The 24240-nt window shown below is 40.4% G+C and overlaps 2 protein-coding genes across 4 annotated transcripts; both read right to left on the bottom strand.

Annotated features, from left to right (window-relative positions):
* Positions 1–3828: 3828 nt before the first annotated feature.
* Positions 3829–18320, bottom strand: LOC117535501 (mucolipin-1-like). Of its 2 annotated transcripts, none has more exons than XM_034199990.1 (14): positions 18130–18320; positions 16602–16870; positions 13634–13795; positions 12861–13017; positions 10753–10834; positions 10566–10662; positions 9856–9955; positions 9516–9622; positions 9066–9215; positions 8879–8980; positions 7984–8106; positions 7444–7650; positions 6612–6745; positions 3829–6032 (listed from the first exon to the last, which is right to left on the bottom strand). In XM_034199990.1, the coding sequence occupies exons 1-14, from the start codon at positions 18170–18172 to the stop codon at positions 5981–5983; spliced, it is 1785 nt and encodes a 594-aa protein (XP_034055881.1). In that variant the 5' UTR covers positions 18173–18320; the 3' UTR covers positions 3829–5980. The 2 variants fall into 2 exon arrangements, with proteins under 2 accessions (XP_034055881.1, XP_034055882.1); XM_034199991.1 differs by having other exon boundaries at positions 6616–6745.
* A 553-nt stretch (positions 18321–18873) lies between these two features.
* Positions 18874–22975, bottom strand: trappc5 (trafficking protein particle complex 5). Of its 2 annotated transcripts, none has more exons than XM_034199993.1 (3): positions 22853–22975; positions 21395–21667; positions 18874–20493 (listed from the first exon to the last, which is right to left on the bottom strand). In XM_034199993.1, exons 2-3 carry the CDS (start codon positions 21662–21664, stop codon positions 20197–20199), a joined length of 567 nt encoding a protein of 188 aa, XP_034055884.1. In that variant the 5' UTR covers positions 21665–21667; positions 22853–22975; the 3' UTR covers positions 18874–20196. The 2 variants fall into 2 exon arrangements, with proteins under 2 accessions (XP_034055884.1, XP_034055885.1); XM_034199994.1 differs by having other exon boundaries at positions 21395–21664; positions 22853–22927.
* Positions 22976–24240: the final 1265 nt, after the last annotated feature.

Below are 24240 nucleotides of genomic sequence, written 5' to 3'. Positions count from 1 at the left end.
ATAACAAACTGTCCTTCACTGCAAACATTGCTGCTACAACCCGCTGCTGCCGATACACGCTTTACAACATCAGGAAGATACGTCCCCAGCTGACACAGAAAGTGACGCAGGTTCTGGTCCAGGCTCTCGTCATCTCACGCCTAGACTACTGCAACTCCCTCCTGGCTGGTCTACCTGCATGTGCCATCCGACCTCTGCAGCTCATCCAGAATGCAGCGGCTCGTCTGGTCTTCAACCGACCTAAATTTTCCCACACCACTCCGCTCCTCCGCTCCCTTCACTGGCTTCCGGTAACTGCTAGAATCCACTTCAAGACACTGGTACTTGCTTACCATGCTGGATCTGGCCCTTCGTACATCCAGGACATGGTTAAACCGTACACCCCAGCGCGTGCACTACGCTCTGCATCAGCCAAACGACTCGCTGCGCCCTCGCTGCGAGGGGGACCCAAGTTCCCATTGGCAAAAACACGTGGGTTTGCTATCCTGGCTCCAAGATGGTGGAATGAGCTCCCCATTGACATCAGGACAGCAGATAGCTCGCACATCTTCCGGCGCAGACTGAAAACTCATCTCTTTCGACTCCACTTCGAGCGATAGAACTTTTAACAAAGCCCTTATATACTGATAAAGGACTGGCTTATCTAAAGCCAGTTGAGTAGCACTTGAAATGTTTTGGCTCTATGAAACCTGATGTACTTATATGATTCTGTTTTCATCAAGGTTGTGTCTTCCTGGTCGAATGTACTTATTGTAAGTCGCTTTGGATAAAAGCGTCAGCTAAATGCAATGTAATGTAATGTTATAGCCCAACATTAGCCACCTTTAGCTTAGCGGTGGTGTTGTGAAGTCATGTGACCGTGCTTTAGTTCCTTTATAGCCCAACATTAGCCACCTTTAGCTTAGCGGTGGTGTTGTGAAGTCATGTGACCGTGCTTTAGTTCCTTTATAGCCCAACATTAGCCACCTTTAGCTTAGCGGTGGTGAAGTCATGTGACCGTGCTGTAGTTCCTTTATAGCCCAACATTAGCCGCCATTAGCTTAGTGGCGGTGAAGTGAAGTCATGTGACCATGCTGTAGTTCCTTTATAGCCAAATGTTAGCTTTTACTTCTTGGAATATGTTGCTTTACCAATAAAAGTGGTGGAGATTATCCTGCTGAACAAAACGTGTTAGCATTATAAACGTGTGTTTGCCACAAATCTCCTTTTCTGCAATATTCTGAAATCCAATGGAAAAATACCATTAGCTTTATGCTAAATTCTGGGTGCACCTCTTTATAGAAACCCTGTAACCACAATTAGCCTCAACATGCATGTAAGATTTGACTTTGCATAACACTTTAAACACTCTAAAACCACAACTATTATACATCAATTAATTCATAAATAGGGTATGTGAGTAAATGGAAAAAGGAAGAGGATACAGGCTTGGGTGCAGTGATGCTTCTGCACAGCATGGACTCCCTGAAGAGCAGAACATGCCAGCATAGCACTTCGTTAACATGCAGAAAGCTGCAGTAGTCCCAGCAGGAAACACGTGAAGAAGAACGGTTTAACATACAAGAGCACGAGTGAATCTCATAAATAAAGAACCATTGTCGGTATCTCATGCATGTTTGTTCTGCAGGGAATATGATGATCTGAATGAAAATGCAGATAAAACACCTGCTGTATATTTTTTCTGGTTATGTACCCAAATGGTGTGGAGACAGTTATTGAACGCAGCTTGTTTCGTGGTAACATTATTCTTAGTGCCTGAGGCTGAGGAGGAAAAGGAGCTCATCAAAACATAAGCAACAAAAAAAAAACAGTTGGGTCCGCCTCTTTTTTTAAACAAACAGGAAGTCCATGTACTGTAACACTTTTATTTCCCCTAAGAATTTCATGTCACATTTTTAACCATTGTTTCTTCATTTGCATCGTTTTCCTAATGGAAATGTTTTGGGTCGTTGTAGCACGTTTGCACTTGTCGGCCACCATACATTATGAGCATTCAAATACACTTAAAGTATCAAAAGTAAACATAACAGACAGATTATGCAGAATGACCAATTTTAGAAACGTAAAGGCCTACTGTATATGATCACATTACTAAAGAATAATTACAGATGCCTTCAATTAATTGTGCGGGTGGTAATACTGCTCTATACTACTTCATATATGATGAGTTGCATGGGACTGCAGTTAACTAGGAAACTGCCTGACTGGAGGTTTTCTCTAAGGGACTTTTTAATCAGCTTTACCCTGAAGGCTACCCACTTCCTGTCAGTCTGAGTGCTTCGCCCCTGGCAGCATCCTGGAGTAAATAATTCATGCAGGTACAGAGGATATTGGACAGCCGTGCTACTCCTCCACACTGAGAGGAGTGAGTGTGCACATCTGCCTTCATCCTCCCCTCTAATTTCCTCTAATTTTCACCATTTGCATATTTTTCTCCGTCTGACTCGTTAACCTTGAGAAGCAGTTTCTGGTAATGGTAGACCAGAAGGTTAAGCACTTAACTTAGTCAGCGTTATTCATCTTTAATGAAGGCAGCAAACCGCTCCCTCTCTTATTGTCTCGCCACTCCTCTCCTCCCCATTAGGTTTTAGCTTCACAGCAGCATTTCCTTATATTAGTCTTGGCTCAAGGTTGTATTGATTTCCTGTGATTGGCTGGTTGGTGTCCGCAGACAGAGGCTGCTTTCTCCCTCTAGTGGTGACAGACTAACACAACACACTAAGGGCTCATGCTCTACGGCCCCTACACACGGCGGCGTGCGTTGAAGCTTCAACGTTTCTGCCCATTCACTTTGAATGGGGTGACGTCACGCTTCACCGAACTGCATTGTGGGAGCAAAGCGCAACCAACAACCAATCACATGAATCTCCCGCCCCGGACACACAAGCACGCGGTTTGATTGGCTAGAGATTGTACTGGCATATGATTTGATTGGCTGGTGCTTCCGTCGAAGCAACGAGCAACGGAGGCAAAGCGACGCGACGGAACCACAATGCAGTTCGGCAAAGCGTGACGAATGGGAAGCGTCTCCGTTGAAGTACGCAATGCTGCCATGTGGACGTACCGTACCATCATTTTAGCGCTTTATGTTCTCTTGCTTGAAGGCAAGGATTTATTTAATATGTTTTTGGTTTAAGAGATTACGATTTTGTTCTACGATATAAAATACGTCAGTAAATACCCCACTGGTGAATTTAAAAACAAAGGTTGCCAACAAGTTTAAATGAGACGACTAAACGTCATCAGGCCCAACATTAGCAAACTTTAGCTTAGCGGAAGTGACATGGAATCATGTTAAACTGTAGTTTATAGATTAACTACGCAAGTTGATGTTGGGTTGATGGTAAGGACATTTTAATTATTCCTGTATTGAATGTACATTTTTTGCTCATGTCATTTTTAATATGCTATCAGATACAGAACAGGTAGTAGTAGTCCACGTAGACAGGCCTTTGTGAGAAAGCAACACATCTGGGACAACATCTCGGATAAGAACCTTCTTTCTGTTTTAGCAGACTTGTATCAAGTCAACCAAAATACTGGAAGCAGCTATCAACATGTGTTTAAACTGTTGAAGCAAAAAAAAGCGTGTTGTTTTTTTCCTATAAAGTCTGTGGTTGTTCCCATATTACTCACAAACACACAGAAGTATCAGGATCGACTTCTCAATTCAGAAAAGAGGACAATCTGAAGAGCACTTGAATGCAGCGCGTTATCTCTATATACCACTGACATGACATTTTAGTGAGCATCTGACTTTTAAAACCGGAATACAATGTGTCTGCTGTGATAAAGAATAAATAAATATCAAAACACCGGCCTTTAGACACCATTTTGAAGTCTTTCCAGTTTATTTGACTTGAAATGTTTTCATTCAGATGGCAGCAGCTTTACAGAACATAATTCATAAAAATTATCATTAAAACTTGTACTCCTATACAGAAACTAATACTCAAATAATAACAATAAAAAATAATTAAGACAGCATAACAAATATAAGAAAGCAGCTTTAAATAAAAACACTATTAACATAAAACCAAAGTGACACATTGAAATCAAGTGAATCAGTCTTAATGAAGTGTAAATAAACATTCATAAAGCGTAAACACGTGTTGTGATTGTAAACAAAAGTCATTCATATAAGTTAGCATAACAATAATTTAATACACCTTTTAGTCCTGAAACATTTTGTGCAGTGAACGTCTCTTTTCCATTAAACAGCGCCCTTTATGAGCCTGAAGGAAAAAAAGGTGAAATGAAGAATTGCTTGTTTGCAGAAATACCCTTTTTCATTTACAGATAATATAAAAGAGCTATTAAGCTTTCAAACAGGCTTCAAGGGCTTTGAGGTCGGCTGATCAGCTGCGGCTGATAGTCCCAAAAACAAAGAAAAAGACCAGGGGAGACCGAGCGTTCTCATCGGTAGCCCCCGGGCTCTGGAACGACCTGCCCCCTCATGTAAAATTGTCGCCCACTCTTGAAGCTTTGAAGTCCCGCCTAAAGACCCACCTCTTTTCCCTCGCTTACCAGTCAGTCTGAGCTATGTCTTACCTATTTGTATGCTTTTACTGTCTGTCCATAGCCTCTATGTGCCTTGTATGTATTCTTATGTGTGCTTTTTATCTTTTCTTATGTGTGCCTTTTATCTATTCGTGTAATATTATATTTTATTATAATGTTATGTTCCTTGTGAAGCACGTTGGCAAACCCTCCGTTTTTAAACTGTGCTATATAAATAAAGTGGATTGGATTGATTGGATATTATATATAATATAACTCCCTAACATGTCAACGTATTACGCTACAAAGCCTAAACACATACTGTACATACTTGGTTAAAATTCACTTAAGGGAATATTTCACCTACAAAATGATCATTGTTCATCATTGAATTACCTAGTGTTACCTTGAAACCTAAGAACATATTTAGCTTTTTCTCAAATTCCTCCAAGATGAACAAAGGATCCCCAAAACTCTTAATGAATTGATCTAAACGGATGCAGATTTAACAGCAAAACTATCAAAACAGTCGACGTTGTATGCTGACTACTTCACAAACACATTCATTTAGACTAAAACCTTTAGAGGGAAGCATAGCGCGACTTAGCAAGTGTGACACTGCTCATTAAAAAGTGTTTTAAATAGTAATATTTTAGACAAGACGTATATATTTGGTAAGTAATGAGCATACGAATAGATACATCGGACTGGGATTAAACTCCACAAATTGTGTGAGAGTTTTAAATGGATGTTTTGATATCATTTTTCTGTTTGAAACGCATTTTCTTCATTAAACTAAGAAACGTCTCTGTATTTTGGATTCTTTGCTCATTGTGGAGCCATGTGATAAAGTTTTCACTGCGAGTTATTGATATAGAAAAAGGTATTTTTGCGAATTAAGTTTCCCTTTAAACTTCTAGCTCATTGGTTAAAATTGACAAGACAGCTGCCTTGCACAGAGCACTGCAGAGTCTCTCAGTGCATTAGTCACCTGGCTCTTAACAGCAATAACACTTCATACATATTGATGATGACTGGTCCTTCCTGGTGAAACCATCATCTTCCTCCTCCAGCCAGAGGAGGATGAGAACAGAGCGAAGAATAAGAAAAAAGAGGAGGAACAACAACCTTGAAAGTGAAATGGTTGGAGAAGCTAAAGTCACAGCGGTTAATAATCCCTATGAAGATTCAGACACATATTTACATATTGTAAAGGCGTGTGGACACTGAAATGATGATAAACCGCTGTGTGTGTTCCGGTGGAAATGTGCGTCCACTCTACAGCGATGAATATGTTTACTGGCATTATTCTTGTAGTCATCAAAGCTCTGACAAACTGACATTTCACAAAGAGACCATAAATTATTCATATAGTACAAAAGCCCGAGCAGGTAATTGGGCCTGTGTGCGGTGCGTTCAGGCGTTCCCGGACAAATCGAAATGCAACAATTTCAGACAGCAAAGGATAGAGTGTTCAAGGTCAGTCGCTTCTCTCTATCGACGCATTCAGAGTCCCTGCTGGGTGTTTGAAGCTGTCACAGGAAATATAGTGCTTTTAACACACAAACCATGTATACATCACTTCAGGGGACATTACATTGACTTACATGCATTTCCTGGAGACTTATCCTAACCTTAACACATGCCTAACCCTAACCCTTACCCTAACCAAGTCTTCACCCTAAAATTAATGATTCCCCTCATGGGGACCTCCAATTTGTCCCCATAAGGGAGGCGAGTCCCCACACGTGGCTGTGCAAACAGATTTAGGTCCCCACAAGTATAGTAATGCTAGGCCACAGACCCTCCTCCTCCTCCTCCTCCTCCTCCTCCTCCTCCTCCTCCTCCTCCTCCTCCTCCTCCTCCTCCTCCTCCTCCTCCTCCTCCTCCTCCTCCTCCTCCTCCTCCTCCTCCTCCTCCTCCTCCTCCTCCTCCTCCTCCTCCTCCTCCTCCTCCTCCTCCTCCTCCTCCTCCTCCTCCTCCTCCTCCTCCTCCTCCTCCTCCTCCTCCTCCTCTCCTCCTCCTCTCCTCCTCCTCTCCTCCTCCTCTCCTCCTCCTCCTCCTCCTCCTCCTCCTCCTCCTCCTCTCCTCCTCCTCCTCCTCCTCCTCACTCACAGCAGCAGCAGCAGAGGAAGGAACACGAGGATCCTTCTGGTCCTCTGAACTTCCCGGAGCTCGGTGTGTCGTTGCACTCGGAGATGAACTGGTGCAGAGCGCTGACTCGGACCTGCTCCTTCGTTTGAGCCTAAGGAGGAGAAAGAGGGACAGGCATAAGGAGGAAATACATGAGGAGGATGATGTGTTTTGGTTTATTTTGTATTTCAAGTCCAGCTATGTACGCTAATGCTAGTTACAGGAGACTTATTCTCAAAAGTTAGCAACGTTTATTTTCAACATTATGACTATTTTCATATCGGTTTGACTTTATTCACCAACATTTCTGCTGTATTCTCATAATTTTTTGTTTATTCTAGATATTTTGACTTTATTCTAGACATGTTATTCTTAATCTATTGTTATTTTATTCTTTTTGCATTTTGTTTTTACTTTATTCTTAATATTTGAACTTCATCCACAATATTTTTGACTTTTTGATTTATTCTGGTAATTCTGATTTTATTCTCAACGTGACATTTTTATTCAAAAAATTGTATTTCAACTTTATTGTTCAAGTACATTTTCTTCTCAACATTTTCACTTTATTCCCTAAATTGTATCTCGACAAACTTTATTGTCAATGTGCTGGTGGAGCACGCTCATACTGTCAAGTCGCCGGAGCCGCGCAGCTGCTGCCTCTCTGTTGGACTCCGGTACTGCACATTACTCACGAGACGTTGGAAAAAGAAATTGAGTGGGGGGCGAACGCACTAACTAATTAATTAATTTCCCACGGGCCTGGTCAAAACTGCATGAAAACGATTGAATGACTGACAGAAATCGTACCATGATGGTGTCGTAGGCTCCGGTGATGAGGGCGATGAAGAGCGACAGCACCATGTAGATGAAGAGCGAGATGAAGGTGTAGAGGTACACCTGGCTGAAGATCCACACCAGAGGGCCGCTCTGCTCCATCGCAGCGAACGTCACGAACATGTCGTCTCCGTTGATCAGAGAGAAGAGGCACTGTGACACCATGGACAGGGAGCGGAACTACACACACAGGAACACACGTTATTAAATGCAGTGTTAAGATGGCTTTTGTATTTAAAAAGAACTGTTTATGTGTATTGTTTCAATTATTGCAAGTGTTATTCTTTCTACTTGTTGCTGGATTGCTCCCTTTCTACCAGAAAAAGCTAAATCCATCGCATGTTATTATGACTCTGACTGAATACATGTCACTTTCCTTGGCTCACTAATCTTACAGAGCTATAACAATGACATGCTGGAGGCAGTTTATGGGAATTAAGCCATGGTGACTTCCTGACTGTCTGAATGACTCATGCTTGCTCATTCTTTGTGTGTGTGTGTGTGTGTGTGTACCTTGGCATGATAGGGCCCCAGCACAACCCACCCACAGAAGCAGTAGCCCATATAAATGGCCGCTACGCAGCAACAGAAGCGGATGACGTTAGGAAACGCAGCTCTGAGAGTCACAATCAGGATCTGTGACAAACAAAGAAAGAATAAAATATATTTAGCCAGAGTCGAGCAGGGATGACATTTTATTTGTACTGTAGGCTGACCTGGAAGGCAGCATCTCCCTGGTTCCCTTGAGAAAAATCAATGGGATTTTTCCATTGGATTTTGGAATATTGTAGAAAATAAGATCCGTGGCAAACACACATTAATGATACTTACACGCTTTGTCCAGCAGGATAATCTCCACACATTAACACCACTTTTATGATCTTAGTTAAGTAAAAAGTTACACTGAACTACACATGCCTTCACCTCACCACTGCTAAGCTAAAGGCGGCTAATGTTCAGCAGGTCATTCAAACAATCACTCAAAACTCACCTTTTCACACTTGCCTTCAACTCCTAATCCTCTAACCCCTCGCCCGTATTCCACCTAGTTTAGCACTTTTTAACTTTTGTTGTTATTTTTTCTTTACCTGCTTGTAAAGCGCTTTGAGCACCAGGATAAGCGCTATATAAATAACATGTATTACTGTATCATTATGATGCAGTTTAGTCGTCTCATTTAGACACTTGTTAGGAACCTCTGTTTTTAAGAAACATATAAGCTTCAGACATTCTCCAGGGGGGTATTTATTGACCTAATTGATGTCGTTAAAGACCTTATATCATGCAACCTACCAAAAACACATTTAAAAACTGACTTTCGAGATGAGGGAACAGAAAAGTGCTAAAATGCTGACTCACTTCATGGTTTTAGGACCATCTAAAGCATTGAAGCAAGTCTTTAACATACGTTGTATTTCTGGAAGAAGCTGAAGTAGCGGATGACTCCGACCCACACCAGCAGGGTGGAGGTTCCCAGCAGGATCCCACACATGTCGTACGAGGATGAGTTCTGCAGAAACAGGGACAGCATTAGAAACTGAGCCCTGTACTGCAGAGCTGAACGATTAGAGATAATGTCTCTGAGAGGACGTTACCTTGGACTCGATGCTGATCTTGATGAAGCTGCCGATGATGGTGAAGGTGTCGCTGATGATGAGGAGGAGGTACCAGCCGTTGATGAACTCCATCCGGTCTCCAAGGCTCACCCTGCGGATCAGTCTGTGTTTGAAGAACTGCACGTACTCCTGGGGAGGAAGAGGAGGAAGGAGGATGAGTTCAATCAACCTATTATATCGAGCACAGTCTGACTGAAGTGAGAAAGAGGATCATATCAATCTGAATCAGAGTACATGTGTGGTCCTGGGGGAAAGCGTGTTTGTGACAGTTTCTCTATTTTGGGATAAAAAAATATAAAAGATAAGCTAACATGTTCAATCAAAAACACCAACAAAAATGTATACAAACATTAGAAGTTAAAGTAAGAATGGGTTTGTTTAAAGCAGAATCTTCTGAAGATAAACACATAAATCGTTCTGGTGTCTTACGTGTTGCAGCAGGACGCCTCTGAGGACGGAGCGTCCGCACAGCAGCAGAGACATCAGACACACAAACGCCACACACACGTCGAAAAACTCCAGAGCATAACTCTCCGCTGTAGGCAAATAATCAGACGCACAATAAAGAAAACGGTTACATTTCTTTGCCATGTGATATGTGATCTCTGTTCTGTATCTATGACTGATCGACCTGAATGTTTTATGTGTATTATCTCGATGCCCAAGACAAATTTCTCCTAAGGGAGACAATAAAGCTCTATCTTATCTTATCTTAAATTAAGAACCAGATAAGTGTGTGTCTGAGAGAGTCATGTGTCAGTTCTCTCACCGTGCCCGGACACGTTGGGGTCTCTGCACTCCTGGATGGACGCCTGGTTCTGCAGATGGATCTTCACTTTGCCGCTGTGAGCCTTGTTGTCCATGACGATCTGATGAGAGTTTAACAACACGTTTCATCAGTTCAACTCCTGTTTCAATGGTCTGCTAATTTAAACAAACAACGTGCAAATTCACACATTAGACCTGATTTCTATCTGAGCTGCAGGATGGGCGGACAGTAACTAAGTACATTTACTCAACTACTATCATGTACTTTCGTATCATTTGAGGTACTTGTACTTTAGTTGAGTATAAACATCTTTCACTAGTAATTATAACTCTAGACCGATACATCTCAGAAAGAAATATTGTACTGTTTACTCCACTACATAAAATGATATACACTTGTAGTTACTATTCACATATATAACATCTGTTTGTATGATACAGTATATGTACTACTAATCTACTCAATTGTACACAAAGTATGCAAATTACAACATAAAGAAACCTCTTATATTATTTAGAAATTAAAAACTGAATATTATAACATGTTATAGTAAAACAACTATTTTAAAAAGGGCCATTCTGCCAAATATGTACTTTTTAAAGTTTGCTGATGACACTTTTTTACTTTTAATTAAGTAACAGTTGGAACTCAAGACTTTTGCTTAAGATGTTTTAATCGTTTATTTAAATACAGAAAGATAGGTAGTTTACCATGATAGCAAAGGTGTAGCAGTCGGGGATTTCATTGTTTATTATGGTCTGAATGTTGATGGCCTTCAGCTGGAAATCGATCGTGACATTGATCAGCCTGAAGAGAGACAAACATGACAACAGTTAACGTGAAAACACAGCTTTCTTTGATTTTAATGTAAAAAAAAGAAGCAGAATATTATCTCACTTGTAAAACTTGAGAGTGAAATTCTTGTAGTCACTGTTTCCTGGAGCAGCACTGTAGGTCGGTGGATTCAGTCCAATGCATTCTGGGGGAAAAAATGATCAGAAAATAGCATCAGAGGAAGTTAAAGGGGAATTTGTCCTCATCACGTGAAGCACAAACCACTTTTCTACACTTCCTCACAGCATTCAAACGCAGAACTGACCCATTGGACATCATTATCTAATTTATCTTTTTTTTCCCACAAGATCTATCATGCATTGCCAAAAGTCATCTGTGCCAAATCAGCAGGTGTTTGCAAATAACTCCACTCCCATGGCATGGAAACTGGGAGGTAGAGTCAATGGAAAGAAAATATGTTGTGTTGCAATTGTTTGGTAGGAATTATTTAATGCCTCTGAAAGGAGGGCAACTCTTGACACATATGGAGCAGCACCACAATGACTCACTGACATCATGTGCTTAAGGGGCGAGAAAATACTGGTTGGAGTAAAAAATAACTTGTTTTATACAGTGGTGCTGGGATGACGCATTTTTACGTCTGACCCTGAAGTTAGCATGTGCCTGCTTCCCTCCATTAAAAGCCAATGGGTTTTTTTCATTGGATTTTGGAATATAGCAGAAAATAATCTCTGTGGCAAACAAACGTTTATGATACTTACATGTTTTGTTCAGCAGGATAATCTCCACATATTAACACTTCAGGATATTTGAAGTAAAAGCTCATGTTAAACTGTAAAGGAACTAGAGCACGGTCACAAGACTTCACGTCACCACTGCTAAGCTAAAGGTGGCTAATGTTGGGCTATAAAGGAACTACAGCACGGTCACATGACTTCACATCACCACTGCTAAGCTAAAGGAGGCTAATGTTGGACTATAAAGGAACTACAGCACGGTCACATGACTTCACGTCACCACTGCTAAGCTAAAGGAGGCTAATGTTGGGCTATAAAGGAACTACAGCACGGTCACATGACTTCACATCACCACTGCTAAGCTAAAGGAGGCTAATGTTGGGCTATAAAGGAACTACAGCACGGTCACATGACTTCACATCACCACTGCTAAGCTAAAGGAGGCTAATGTTGGACTATAAAGGAACTACAGCACGGTCACATGACTTCACGTCACCACTGCTAAGCTAAAGGAGGCTAATGTTGGGCTATAAAGGAACTACAGCACGGTCACATGACTTCACATCACCACTGCTAAGCTAAAGGAGGCTAATGTTGGACTATAAAGGAACTACAGCACGGTCACATGACTTCACGTCACCACTGCTAAGCTAAAGGTGGCTAATGTTGGGCTATAAAGGAACTACAGCACGGTCACATGACTTCACGTCACCACTGCTAAGCTAAAGGAGGCTAATGTTGGGCTATAAAGGAACTACAACACGGTCACATGACTTCACGTCACCACTGCTAAGCTAAAGGTGGCTAATGTTGGGCTATAAAGGAACTACAGCACGGTCACATGACTTCACGTCACCACTGCTAAGCTAAAGGTGGCTAATGTTGGGCTATAAAGGAACTACAGCACGGTCACATGACTTCACGTCACCACTGCTAAGCTAAAGGAGGCTAATGTTGGGCTATAAAGGAACTATAGCACGGTCACATGACTTCACGTTACCACCGCTAAGCTAAAGGTGGCTAATGTTGGGCTATAAAGGAACTACAGCACGGTCACATGACTTCACGTCACCACTGCTAAGCTAAAGGTGGCCAATGTTGGGCTATAAAGGAACTACAGCACGGTCACATGACTTCACATCACCATCGCTAAGCTAAAGGTGGCTAATGTTGGGCGTGATGACTTTTAATCATCTCATTTAGACACTTGTTAGCAACCACCTTTTCTAAATTCACGAGTGGGGTATTTACTGACATATTTTATGTCGTAGAACAAACATTTCTTTGGCTTATGTTAGCCTGAAATAAGGTCTGTGGGTAACAAACAAAAAGACATTCAAAAAAACATTGAACACTACACAAGGGAACAAGGAAAAGCTAAACGCTGAACCACTTTCAGAATGTATGACTCATTCCTGCACCACTCAGTGGATACAATGAACATTAAGGAGAGAAGGACCAAGTTCCTCCTACCGGTGTCCACATGCGGATCGATGTCGAAGGTGTCGTTGGAGGGGTCGATGGTTCCCTTCCTGTAGAACCTCTGGCAGAGGGACAGCGCACTTCCATTTTCACCGGCACCCAGAACATAGGCGTACTGACCAAGAGAGATCTGAGGGAGAGCCATATACTGCAGGGGGAGAGAGAGGAGTACAAGTCAACATGAGGCAGTGCTGCAGGAACTAAAACCTGGAAATGAGTTGGCATTTCAGCACGTCCTGTTCTCTTATCTTTAAGTCAATGTATTTTTAAATGTGTTTTGAATGTGTTAGCTGCCTGATAAAAAGGTCTGTGCAAGTTGAAGAGATATTAACGTTTTGTTCTACGACATAAAATATGTCAGTAAAAACCCCACTGGTGAATTTAAAAACAGCGGTTGCTAACAAGTGTCTAAATGAGACGACTAAACGTCATCACGCCCAACATTAGCCGCCTTTAGCTTAGCGGTGGTGATGTGAAGTCATGTGACCGTGCTGTAGTTCCTTTATATCCTAACAAGCCCAGTCTGCTCTGATTGGTTAGCTGGTTAGCTCTGTTGTGATTGGTTAACCGCTTAGAGATGTCCCCGTATATCACGTACAATGTGATGGAGAACTAGCCAATAGCTGCGCTTGTGTTACCTTGTGATGTCACTATCTTCCGGAAGTAAACAAAGGAATCCAATGGAGGCGTTTCATTACATTCCACCACTGACTGATACATAATGACAGTGTAATAAATTGGTATTTGTGTAATCATGAGTGTACCTGCTGGACAGCGTAGTGAATGCGGCTGTAGAGCTCCTTCTGTGTGTGCACGCTCTGAGCAGCTCCGTCCTGAAATCCCTGCAGGAAAAGGTGTTTGAACGCCGCCGTGTTCTCTTCCTTAAATGTCACCACCATCTGGTTACTGAGCCCAAACAGCACCAGCTGAGAAGAAAAGGAGCTTTAACAACAGGCAACTACAGAATTACAGATGAAACCTTTTATTTTTCTATTCCATGTAAATATATACGGTAGGGCCGGGACTTTAACGCGTTAATTAAGATTAATTAATTACACAAAAATTAACGCGTTAAAAAAATTAACGCATTTTAATCGCACTTATTTTTGCACCGCGGAACGTTTCTCACTGGATGAGTTTCAGGCGTACCGATTATACTGGAGCACCAACTAATGTTCATGACTTCAGACAACAACAAACCACAGTGAACAACAGTGGGAAATGTTGTTTTAAAAAACGGACGGATGGAAGCGTCGATAAGAGCACGGTTGTGTGCAAATTATGCAAAAAGGAATTCGCATATCACCGCAGCACATCAAGCCTCAAGTATCACCTCAATGCAAAACATATACCAGCTAGCGTGGAAGCTAGCGTGGAAGCTAGCCTCTTTTATCGCGTTCACACCAAAAAGAGCCGGTACTAAAATTAGTTCATGAGAACCTTTTTACCCCCACGAAAGTCCCTGCTAGAGAGCAGAGAGCTGCTAGAGAGCAGGGACTTTCGTACGGCTCTCTTGTGAGAAAAGAGCTATATTTCTGATTGGCTGGGCGGATTGCAAACCACGCCCCGTAAAACTCCCAAAAAGTTTTGTGAAGCCGCCATTTTATTATCCTCGCATTAGCATTATTAGCATTAGCATTATTAGCATTAGCCCAGCGCAGAAACGCAGAGAGACTAACTTATGGCAACACAAAATAAAACATGGGAGCGGTGGAGATGAGGAGGTGTCGGCGTTCTGGCGATTTACTCGGAAGGCTTCAGTTGAAGCTGCTGGGACTCCCAGCAGCTTCTACTGAAGCCAGTCCCCAACTCCGGGGACTTCCGGCCGGGGACTTTGGGCGGCAGTATACGCCGTGAAGTGGTTTGCGGCCTGCCAGTAAACCCAAAGCAGAAGAAGAAGAAGAAGTGACGTCAGCGGCTTCATTTGCCTAATCCTCCCCCAGGTTCAAAGAGTTCTCATGAACTAAGTTCTCATGAACCTTTGTGGGAAAAGTACTGCGGTGTGAATGCGCCTAATGGTATACTAAAATCCATGTGAAAAAAATTGCTTCTCACTGTTCTCAGGTCAAATATTTATATGTGATTAAAAATGCGATTAATTTCGATTAATTAATTACAAAGCCTCTAATTAATTAGATTAATTTTTGTAATCGAGTCCCGGCCCTAATATACGGTTCAGGTACAAGATTTGTTGTTGTTATCCAATCACACCGTTTCTGGTAAAAACGTATGTAGAAAACACTACAAACTAATACATTTATTTTATATAGGCGCCTCTCAAGGTCGCCATACAAACACACAAAAAACAAGATACACAATACATAAAACCAGCATAAGAAACATAAACAAGACAATGCAGTATATCAAAAATGAAATAAATAAAACAGAGGATGTGTGATGGATAATGATCAGGGTGGATATGCCCTCTAACTTCTGGTCACTTTCCAAAACAGTCTCAAGGAGGCAAGAGTAAACCCTCTCCTAAAGAAACCCACTCTCAACCCGTCCGATGTTATAAACTAGGTGAATCATCAGATCCTCCTTCGCACTCTCCGAGAACTTGGAGTTTCAGGCTCTGCACTTTCCCTCCTCACCTCATACCTCGAAGACCGCACCTACAGGGTAACTTGGAGAGGGTCCGAGTCTGACCCTTGTCAATTAACTGCAGGGGTCCCTCAGGGCTCTGTTCTTGGTCCCCTCCTCTTCTCTCTGTACACAAACTCACTCTGATCAGTCATTAGCCACATGGGTTTGCTATCCTGGCTCCAAAATGGTGGAATGAGCTCCCCATTGACATCAGGACAGCAGATAGCTTGACACATCTTCCGGCGCAGACTGAAAACTCATCTCTTTCGACTCCACTTCGAGCGATATAATTACTAACAAAGCACTTATATACTAACAAAGGGCTGGCTTATCTAAAGCCAGTTGAGTAGCACTTGAAATGTTTTAGCTCTATGAAACCTGATGTACTTATGATTCTGTTTTCTTCAAGTTTGTATTTTGTTGGTCGAACGCACTTATTGTAAGTCGCTTTGGATAAAAGTGTCAGCTAAATGCAATGTCATGCGAGTGTGAAGAGATATGTTTTGAAAATGGGGAGAGAGTCAGTGTTGTGGATTTCAGGTGGGAGGGAGTTCCAGAGGCGGGGTGCAGAGCGGCTGAAGGCTCTAGACCCCATGGTGGTTAAACGGAAGGGGGGTGCAGTGAGGTGGAGGGAAGCAGAAGACCTGAGAGTGCGGATGGGTGTGTTGATGTGCAGGAGGTCGGAGAGGTACAGAGGAGTGAGGTTATGGATGGCCTTAAAGGTGAGGAGCAGAATCTTTAAAACGATACAGGATTTGACGGGGAGCCAGTGAAGCTGCTGAAGAACAGGAATGATGTGGTTAATGGAGGGGGTTCTGGTGATGATGCGGGCGGCAGAGTTCTGAACCAGTTGAAGTCTGTGGATGGATTTGAGAGGGAGACCAAAGAGAAGGGAGTTGCAGTAGGCAATGCGGGAAGTGACCAGGGTGTGAACAAGAATGGCGGTGCTCTTAGGGTTAAGGGACGAGCGGAGGCGGTTGATGTTGCGTAGATGGAAATAGGCAGACCGAGTGATATTACTGATATGAGATTTGAATGAAAGTGTAGTTTTTGATCAAACTATGATCAAAAAGTCTCAGGGGGTGAAATAATAATACATACATGTCCTATAATAACACTAATAATCAGTTCTAAGTCTGTGTTGACCTGCACGGTGACGATGATGATCTTCAGCAGCTGAAGGCCCAGTTTGAACGGCTTGCGTCCCTTGGCGTGATATTTGTCACACGGGCTCATGAAGAAGTATTTCAGTTTCCTCCTCAGCACCTCCTCCTCTTCCTCATCTTCCTCCTTCCTCTGAGGGGCCTCTGAGCCCAGCAGAGAGGGACGAGGGGCCCCCAGCAGAGAGGAGGGACGAGGGGCCAGGAGGTCCCGGGACCCATAGCCCGCAAACTGGGAGAGGAGCCGCTCCTTCTCTGGGAAATACAAAGAAATCCACGGTGATTAACTTGAAATGTGATCAGCATTAGATTAAAAGATTCTTTGTTGTCACATGGACAGCAGCTACCGTGTTGATATGAATGTGACAATCTGAAGTCCCAGGCTCCTCCAACAATGCAACACAACTATATATTAGACATAAAACAATAAAAAAAATAAAGAATAGTGCAAGATTATGTTGCAAGACCAATGTGCAAGTAATGCAGGAGAAGTAAACTATATACATGTCAAAAATAAATACAAAAAGCTAAATGTTTCAGAGAATGTTACATATATAGATTGTATGTATGTTGTAAGTGAACAATATACATATAAATATAATAGGATAAACAATAACAGAATGTAAAATGAAATGCTGTACAGTGAAAGGAAATGTTTATGTAGTATGCAAATGTAAATAGCGCTAATGCAATATTATAAAGTACATTTATTCAATGCTTCAGTACTATTTTGAGGTACTTGTACTTTACCTGAGTATTTTCATTTTATGCTACTTTATACTTCTACTCTACTACACAAACACATATTGTATTTTTTACTACACTACATTTATTTGACAGCCTTAGTAACTAGTGACTTTGCAGATTATACAGAAGTTTGCATAAAAAACACAGAAAGCTATAAAATATTATATTTTATAGTTAAACTAGTCAACAGTCTGTACGAGGCAAGCTTGATGCATTATCCAATCATACAATAGAATAGAATGATGATTAAATGGCATCTTTAAAAGGAAATAATAATAATCATTTTCTCATTTAATTGCATTTGAATATTTTTTGTTTATTTTTTTCTGCTAATTTTTGCTTTAACGTTGGATATATTCAATATATTTTCATGATAATTCAAACTTACTTATACCCAGCTAACATTTCCAATGCAGTACTTATTCAATATTAGTATTTGTACAGTGTGCTATTAGTATACTTGTACTTTCTTCCACCACTGCATACATAAGGGCAGTTTCCCATCCTATGTAACTGCATGCACATTGCACTTTAGTAAGTGACTAGAATATAAATCTTGTTAATCTGCAAGTCAACTGGGATGCAGAACATTTATCTAACAAGTATTTCCTTCATAAGACCTTATGCATCACATCTTAGCATCATCCGTGCAGCCTAATTTAATTTAACATGATGCATTTTGCAGTATTTACAGAATCCATGCATTAAAGTGACAGAAAACACACATGAATTATCTCCATATGTTAGAAACATGAACACAGACCGACCTGTGGAGCTGTCCTGGGTGCACGTGGAGCTGGAGGTCGCCATGGTGATCAGGCTGTGATGAAGGAGGACATCCTGAGCTCAGTATGGAGAAGAGAGAGGATCCATTGTGTTTAACAGTCTAGTTTCTGCACACAGAAAGGATGCTCTCCGTTGGATTGGAAAACAGAGGAGCTTCCTGGTTACCACGTGACTCCACTATCACGTGACTAGTGCGTGTTGCTAGGGAAACACCGGAAAACATCACAACAAATATTAGACAAAGAAAAGAAAATAATGAACGTAAAAGACGGTAAAATGTTCCCATATATACATTTAAATACAATAAAAACAGTACCTTTTTCTATTCCTACCTTTGAAATATATCGAGTTGGTTTGTTTGCCCAGTTTTCCTCTTTAACAACGGTTCAGAAAGAAGTAAAGACAAGTCTAAAACGGTTATTTTGCATAAAATATTTGTGAAGTACTGTTTTTTTGTTGCCTTCATATTTATGTTTATTACAGTGGTGCCATACGTCGTTCTTGGTAAAAATGTCCGAAACTTGGTTTGGAAATCCGTCCATCTTCTTTTATGGATGTGGAATTCTCCCATAAATAAAATCTACAGAAAAAGTATATATTTTTTTCTTCCAACCTTTGAAATAAGTCAGTCTGTGTCCCTTTGTTACTCTTGTGTTTCTTTCTAAAACCAGTAATGAGAAAAGCGACTGCAGTGTAAACAGTAAAGAGACACTGGACACATTGCATTTACATTTTAATATTTATTTAACACTTGGTCAGTAGTTAACATTATTAACCAAAAACGGGTGTATTTTTTATAATAATCACTTGGATTTTTCAATTTGTATTCAATTCTGTCCTCTGTGAATAACTCAACATGTAGGTCAAAACAGTGGTAATTATGTTTAATGCTGCCAGGAATAAAATAAAGGGGGGAGAAATGCTGAACCTTCTGTACGTTACTTATTTAATTTGCTTTAAAGCAATACAAGTTGTCAAAATGCAGAAGATGTACATTGTGTTTACATTGTTTACTCTGTTACTATTACCTCCAAAGTAACACACACACACACACACACACACACGAAATAATGATAAAACAAAGATGGTGCATATAAGACCTCAGTGTCACTTATAGCTACGGCGCTGATTATTAATCTATTTGACAGAGATGAAACATGCAGCTGGAGTCAAACTGGAATGAGACTGAAAGAAATATCTGGAGTCTGGACCTTTGTCTGTTCCACAAAATACTTCGCAGCAATAAAGATAGTCACATTTATTAACAAAACACAAACCAGGGTTGCTTTGATTAGTTTGACATTCAGGGGGACGTTCTTGTTCAGTCTCACTTTGAGGCAAAGCACTTTCCTTATCAAATAATCTGTTGATCCTTTGTATGATTCATTGTCTATAAAAAGTGTACACATTGTTTCAAAGGGCCAAAACTATTCCCCGGAGCCCAAGGTGACATTTTTCAATTCAAATAAGTTGACATGTTGGGCTTAAAACATTGAGAATAACTAAAGAAAACAACAAACTGATGTGGTGAAAGTAGGGCTGGTCAATATGTCGATAATATATTAATGTCTAATGAGACTAGATTGTGTCTTCAATTTGGATATCGATTGCAAAAGTATGAAGCTAGTATATTTGTTATTATGTTTTCCATATTTTGTCTTTACACACTTAGTCATCGTATTTTGTAAACATTCTTGAGTAAGACTCAACCCTTACATCGTGTCAATATCAATAAAGGTATTTGATCAGAAACATTGTGATGATTGACTTCCTTCATATCGCCCCGGCCTGGATAAAAGTGTCCAAAGTATTCATGTTTTTATGAATGATCTGGGACGAACAAATGTGACGAGAAACTGCAAATAAAATGCTTTTCAGAAAAAACTATTCTGTGTCACTTAATAAGGAGTAACAGGAGTGAGATGATCCACAAACACACGGAGGGTTGAAGCGCGGCGCTGCATGTTCTCTGCTCTAGACCACGTGGCTCAGTATGCTGCCATCATCTCATAAGTTACCACAACAAACACTAGACCCTCCCCAGTCCTCTATCTGCCGTCCAGAGCCTTGTCCCTGGTGATGACCGAGTCGTTGAACTTGATCATGAGCGTGGTGCCCTTGTGCCAGTGAGCCGTGACCTTGGCGGGGAATCCGCTGTGTGTGAGCACGGCCTCCACGATGCCGGCGGTGAAGGCGGCGCAGTTCAAGCTGCTGTTCTCTTTGGGCACGGAGATGTAGGCGTTGATGAGAGGCTCCTTCTCGATGATGTAGTACGTCTTGTCGTCGTCGTTGGCCTGCTCCAGTTTGTCCGCCTCCTTCCCAAACAGAGACTTCCAGACGTTCACCTGAAGGAAGGGAAGAGATGAAAGTTAATCAGCTCTAAAACCATCAGAGGTATTATTTTCATGGCTTTAATGTCCAAGACTGTTAAACAACTGAACTGCTGAATCAATTTCATAACATTCCTCTGCTACTTAATAATTATTTATCTAATATATCATTCCAATAACTTGTATATAGACTCGTATTGCACTATTCCACTTTCTTTGTTTGTTATTACTTTTAATATAATATACTTTAATATTGTTTTAATATTGTCTGCTTATCTGTATTATTGTGTTGCATTGTTGGAGAAGCCTGTGACCTAAGATTTTCAACGACATAATTACTCTGTAGCTAGTTTGACAATAAAGAACCTTGAAACATGTGCTTTGTATAAATAAGACAAAACACAACAAGATTCATTTTTTTATATATTTGTAAAAAATGTAAATATTCTTCATTCTTTTCCTGCTTTTGGATTTAAAGCATATGATAATTCTGTTTAATTAGGAAAAATAATTAGTCTTTACTCACACAAGTATGTCTGGACAAACCAAGTCAGTAAATTAAAAGTAAAACATTAAATTAATTATAATTAAATTAAACAAATAAATACGCATCTCATAAAGTATTTAATCTATTTGAAAATACATTTAAAAAAATCATATCAATTATATAAATACCATTTTATTTATATATTTATTTTTAAGACCAAGAAATAATAATATTATTTTTTTAAGGGAAGAAAATGACAAAAAATGCATATATAAATAATAATAATAATATTAAAGGGGATTCTTTAAAATAAAATAAAAACACGGACACAACAGATTCAGAGTTTGATTCATCAGCTGTATTCGACATGCACTGCCGTCTTTGAGTCCCAGACAAAGCATTATGACACCATCTCATATTATTACTGACCTTGATGAAGAGCAGCATGTTGAGCACTTTGGTCTCCCTCTTCCCGTTCTTCTCCCTCAGCACCAGCACATCCAGCATGCTGGCCCCGACGCTCTGCCCCATGTCGGCCAGCCGGGTCTGCAGCTCCGTCACCGAGTACACGCGGCTCTGGCAGTACTGCACCATCTCTGAGAACAGCAGCGCGAAGGCGCTCACGCTCACCTCCGTCTTCGGGCGCGTCAGAGGGCGCTCCAGGATGTTTGACTTCCCCCGAGTGAAGCGTGTGTCCATCTTCTGTTGGAGAACAGATTTTACTGACACACACATGTTGTTGTTCTTGTTGTTACCATGGTTACAGAGCTGAATCCAGATCAAATGCACGCTGAAGGCTCTTTGAGCATGTTTTCTCTCACTGATTATGCTGTTATGTTAAATGTTTGTTGTTCATGTATTGTGTCTTGATATTTGTCTGTTGATGTCACACATGGAGCTGCTGTGATGCAAGTCACATTTCAGACTTGATCTGACCATTCAAGTATTATCGTATCGTATCATATTGTCTTTATTATTTGTCCACATTGAAAGAAAAAATAATAACATTACAGGGGATTATACAAATTCTAACACTAATAGATTAAGCGTTGGATTCATCAGCGGTGTTGTTGTTGTTTTTCTATTTATCTTATTCATTCCTGTGTTTTGTTCAAAATACAAACATTGTTTACATACAGTATAGATAACACAAAACATGCATATCATGTGCCGGAAATCCAAAGGCATCTTTTTTACGTATATATAAAAAAGGAATAAATTGAATTAAAAAAAACTGCCCCCCAAAAAATACTAACATCTTTGCAGGCTAAACCTAAATATAAGTTGTTGGAGGTTGAGTCTTAAATATAGAAAAACACTGAAACCAAACAGGCAGAATCAGAAAGAATCACGAAGATAAAAGCAGCCAACACTTCAGGACCTGAGACCTTATTTGGCAAAATGATGAGGAAAAGATTCAAGCTACTTATCTCTTGTCAAAGTTATTGTCAATTCGGTTGGTAAACTCATCAATCCGCTAAATAATTTAACAGAAAATAGCATTACAATCATCACACATTGACACCTATGGAGGCATTTATCCAATTAGCCTGGATTTAGAGGAACATATGAGGCTATTTCCTTTTCTAGAGTTCTCCCTTGATCAAATTAACCTGTTTTATTTTCACAAAACACACATTATATTAGCTTTTACAAAAGCATGTGTCTGCACTGTTCTCTTTCTAACGATCAGTTTGATTCAAACACAACAAACAGCTGATAGCTGTTAGCATAACTAGCATAACAAGCTAACTGACACTTCCGGTTTACATATCTAAACAACAGTCTTCCACTTCCAGCAGTAGAAACACAAACGTTTTAGAAACACAAACGTGTAGTTCATACTCTGTGAGCAACTATACCTATTTTAAGTGTTGATAAACAGACCTTTGTTGGAGAAAAGACGAGCGACTGTGCAGGTTTTCTTCTTCTTCTGTTGGTTTACTGATTTCTTCTTCGTTGGTTTTGATGGCAGACTAGAAACCACCATTATAGGTGCATTACCGCCCCCTCCTGTATCGGGGTGTGTGGTGTCATGGCTTTGTATTATCTCAGTAACAAAACAAAAAATATACCCTATTTTCCACATAAGAAATTTTTTGGGGATGTGACTAAAAGTGAAAAGTCCGAATTTTGAGAAAAAAACATCAACACATTTATAATGAATATTATCAAAATAAATGTGTTTTCCTGAAAATAATAAATGTGTTTTTTTATGAAAGTTCGAATTCTGCGAACATTTCTGACCTTTAAACTCATAAAGAAACAAAGAAAATCACTTTTCAAAAAGTGTTACACATGTGGCCCTAATCTTCTTCCTGTGGTGGAACATTATGGGACATAATTCACCGTTGTATATATTGTGTGTTGCACCACGGTCGGACCCTCACTCCGACTCCCATTCATCGGCTCTACATTCCATACTATTCCCCTCCTGATTGTATCCCCTGTTCTCAATATTGATTGTAAACTCCTATTGTGTCCTGCCTTTTGTACTATACTTCCTAATGTATTATATGTAACGCAATGCATTTATAATGTGTTCTATATCCTCCACAGTGTTACACTACACATAGCAAATTGCAACCAGTATTTCAATTGCACACCGGAGTATCAATGTATAAAAAAAAACACATATTTACAATATTTAAACTGTATGTATATAGCAGTGGTGGAAGAAGTATTCAGATTATATATTTACTTAAGAACAAATCAATTACACTTGTAATATTTATGATGGCTCAGTTCCAGCATGCTGCAGTTATTAATGTGTGTTTGACGAGTCACTTTAGCTCATGGAAATCAGTTTATCGTTCTTGTTCCTCCCCCTAAAGGTCATTATTATTACAGATTACCATAATAACTGATGTATATCTTTGACCTATATTGTTCGCATCCCAGAGCTTCTGCAATGTATATATTCCAGTTCACCCACCGAGTGCAGGCACTTCCTGTTCTCTTCATCACATGACTGCTGCTTTTTGCACCTTTTCACAGCTATCACTGATGAATAAATGTACGATCAGACATATTTCTGTAACGAATTCCCAGCAATCAACATGATTCATGCCAGGTTCTGGGGTTTCCTCAGTTTTGCATTCTGACTTTGTGTTTTCGGTAACATTGAAGAGAACATTGCCTCAGAGAGGACTGCTGATGATTTGCAAAGTATTTAAGAGCTTTCCTCTGATTGCTTTAATTACCCGGTTTGTTTCACAAGCACCGGCCACATTAACGACAAGAATACTTTTTACAGAAGTTAGGAATTTCTCGAA

Source organism: Gymnodraco acuticeps, unplaced genomic scaffold (genome assembly GCF_902827175.1).
Source record: "Gymnodraco acuticeps unplaced genomic scaffold, fGymAcu1.1, whole genome shotgun sequence".
NCBI classification, from domain to species: domain Eukaryota; kingdom Metazoa; phylum Chordata; class Actinopteri; order Perciformes; family Bathydraconidae; genus Gymnodraco; species Gymnodraco acuticeps.
The sequence above is the reverse complement of the archived record's forward strand: the minus strand, read 5'-3'. Positions and strand labels throughout refer to the sequence as shown.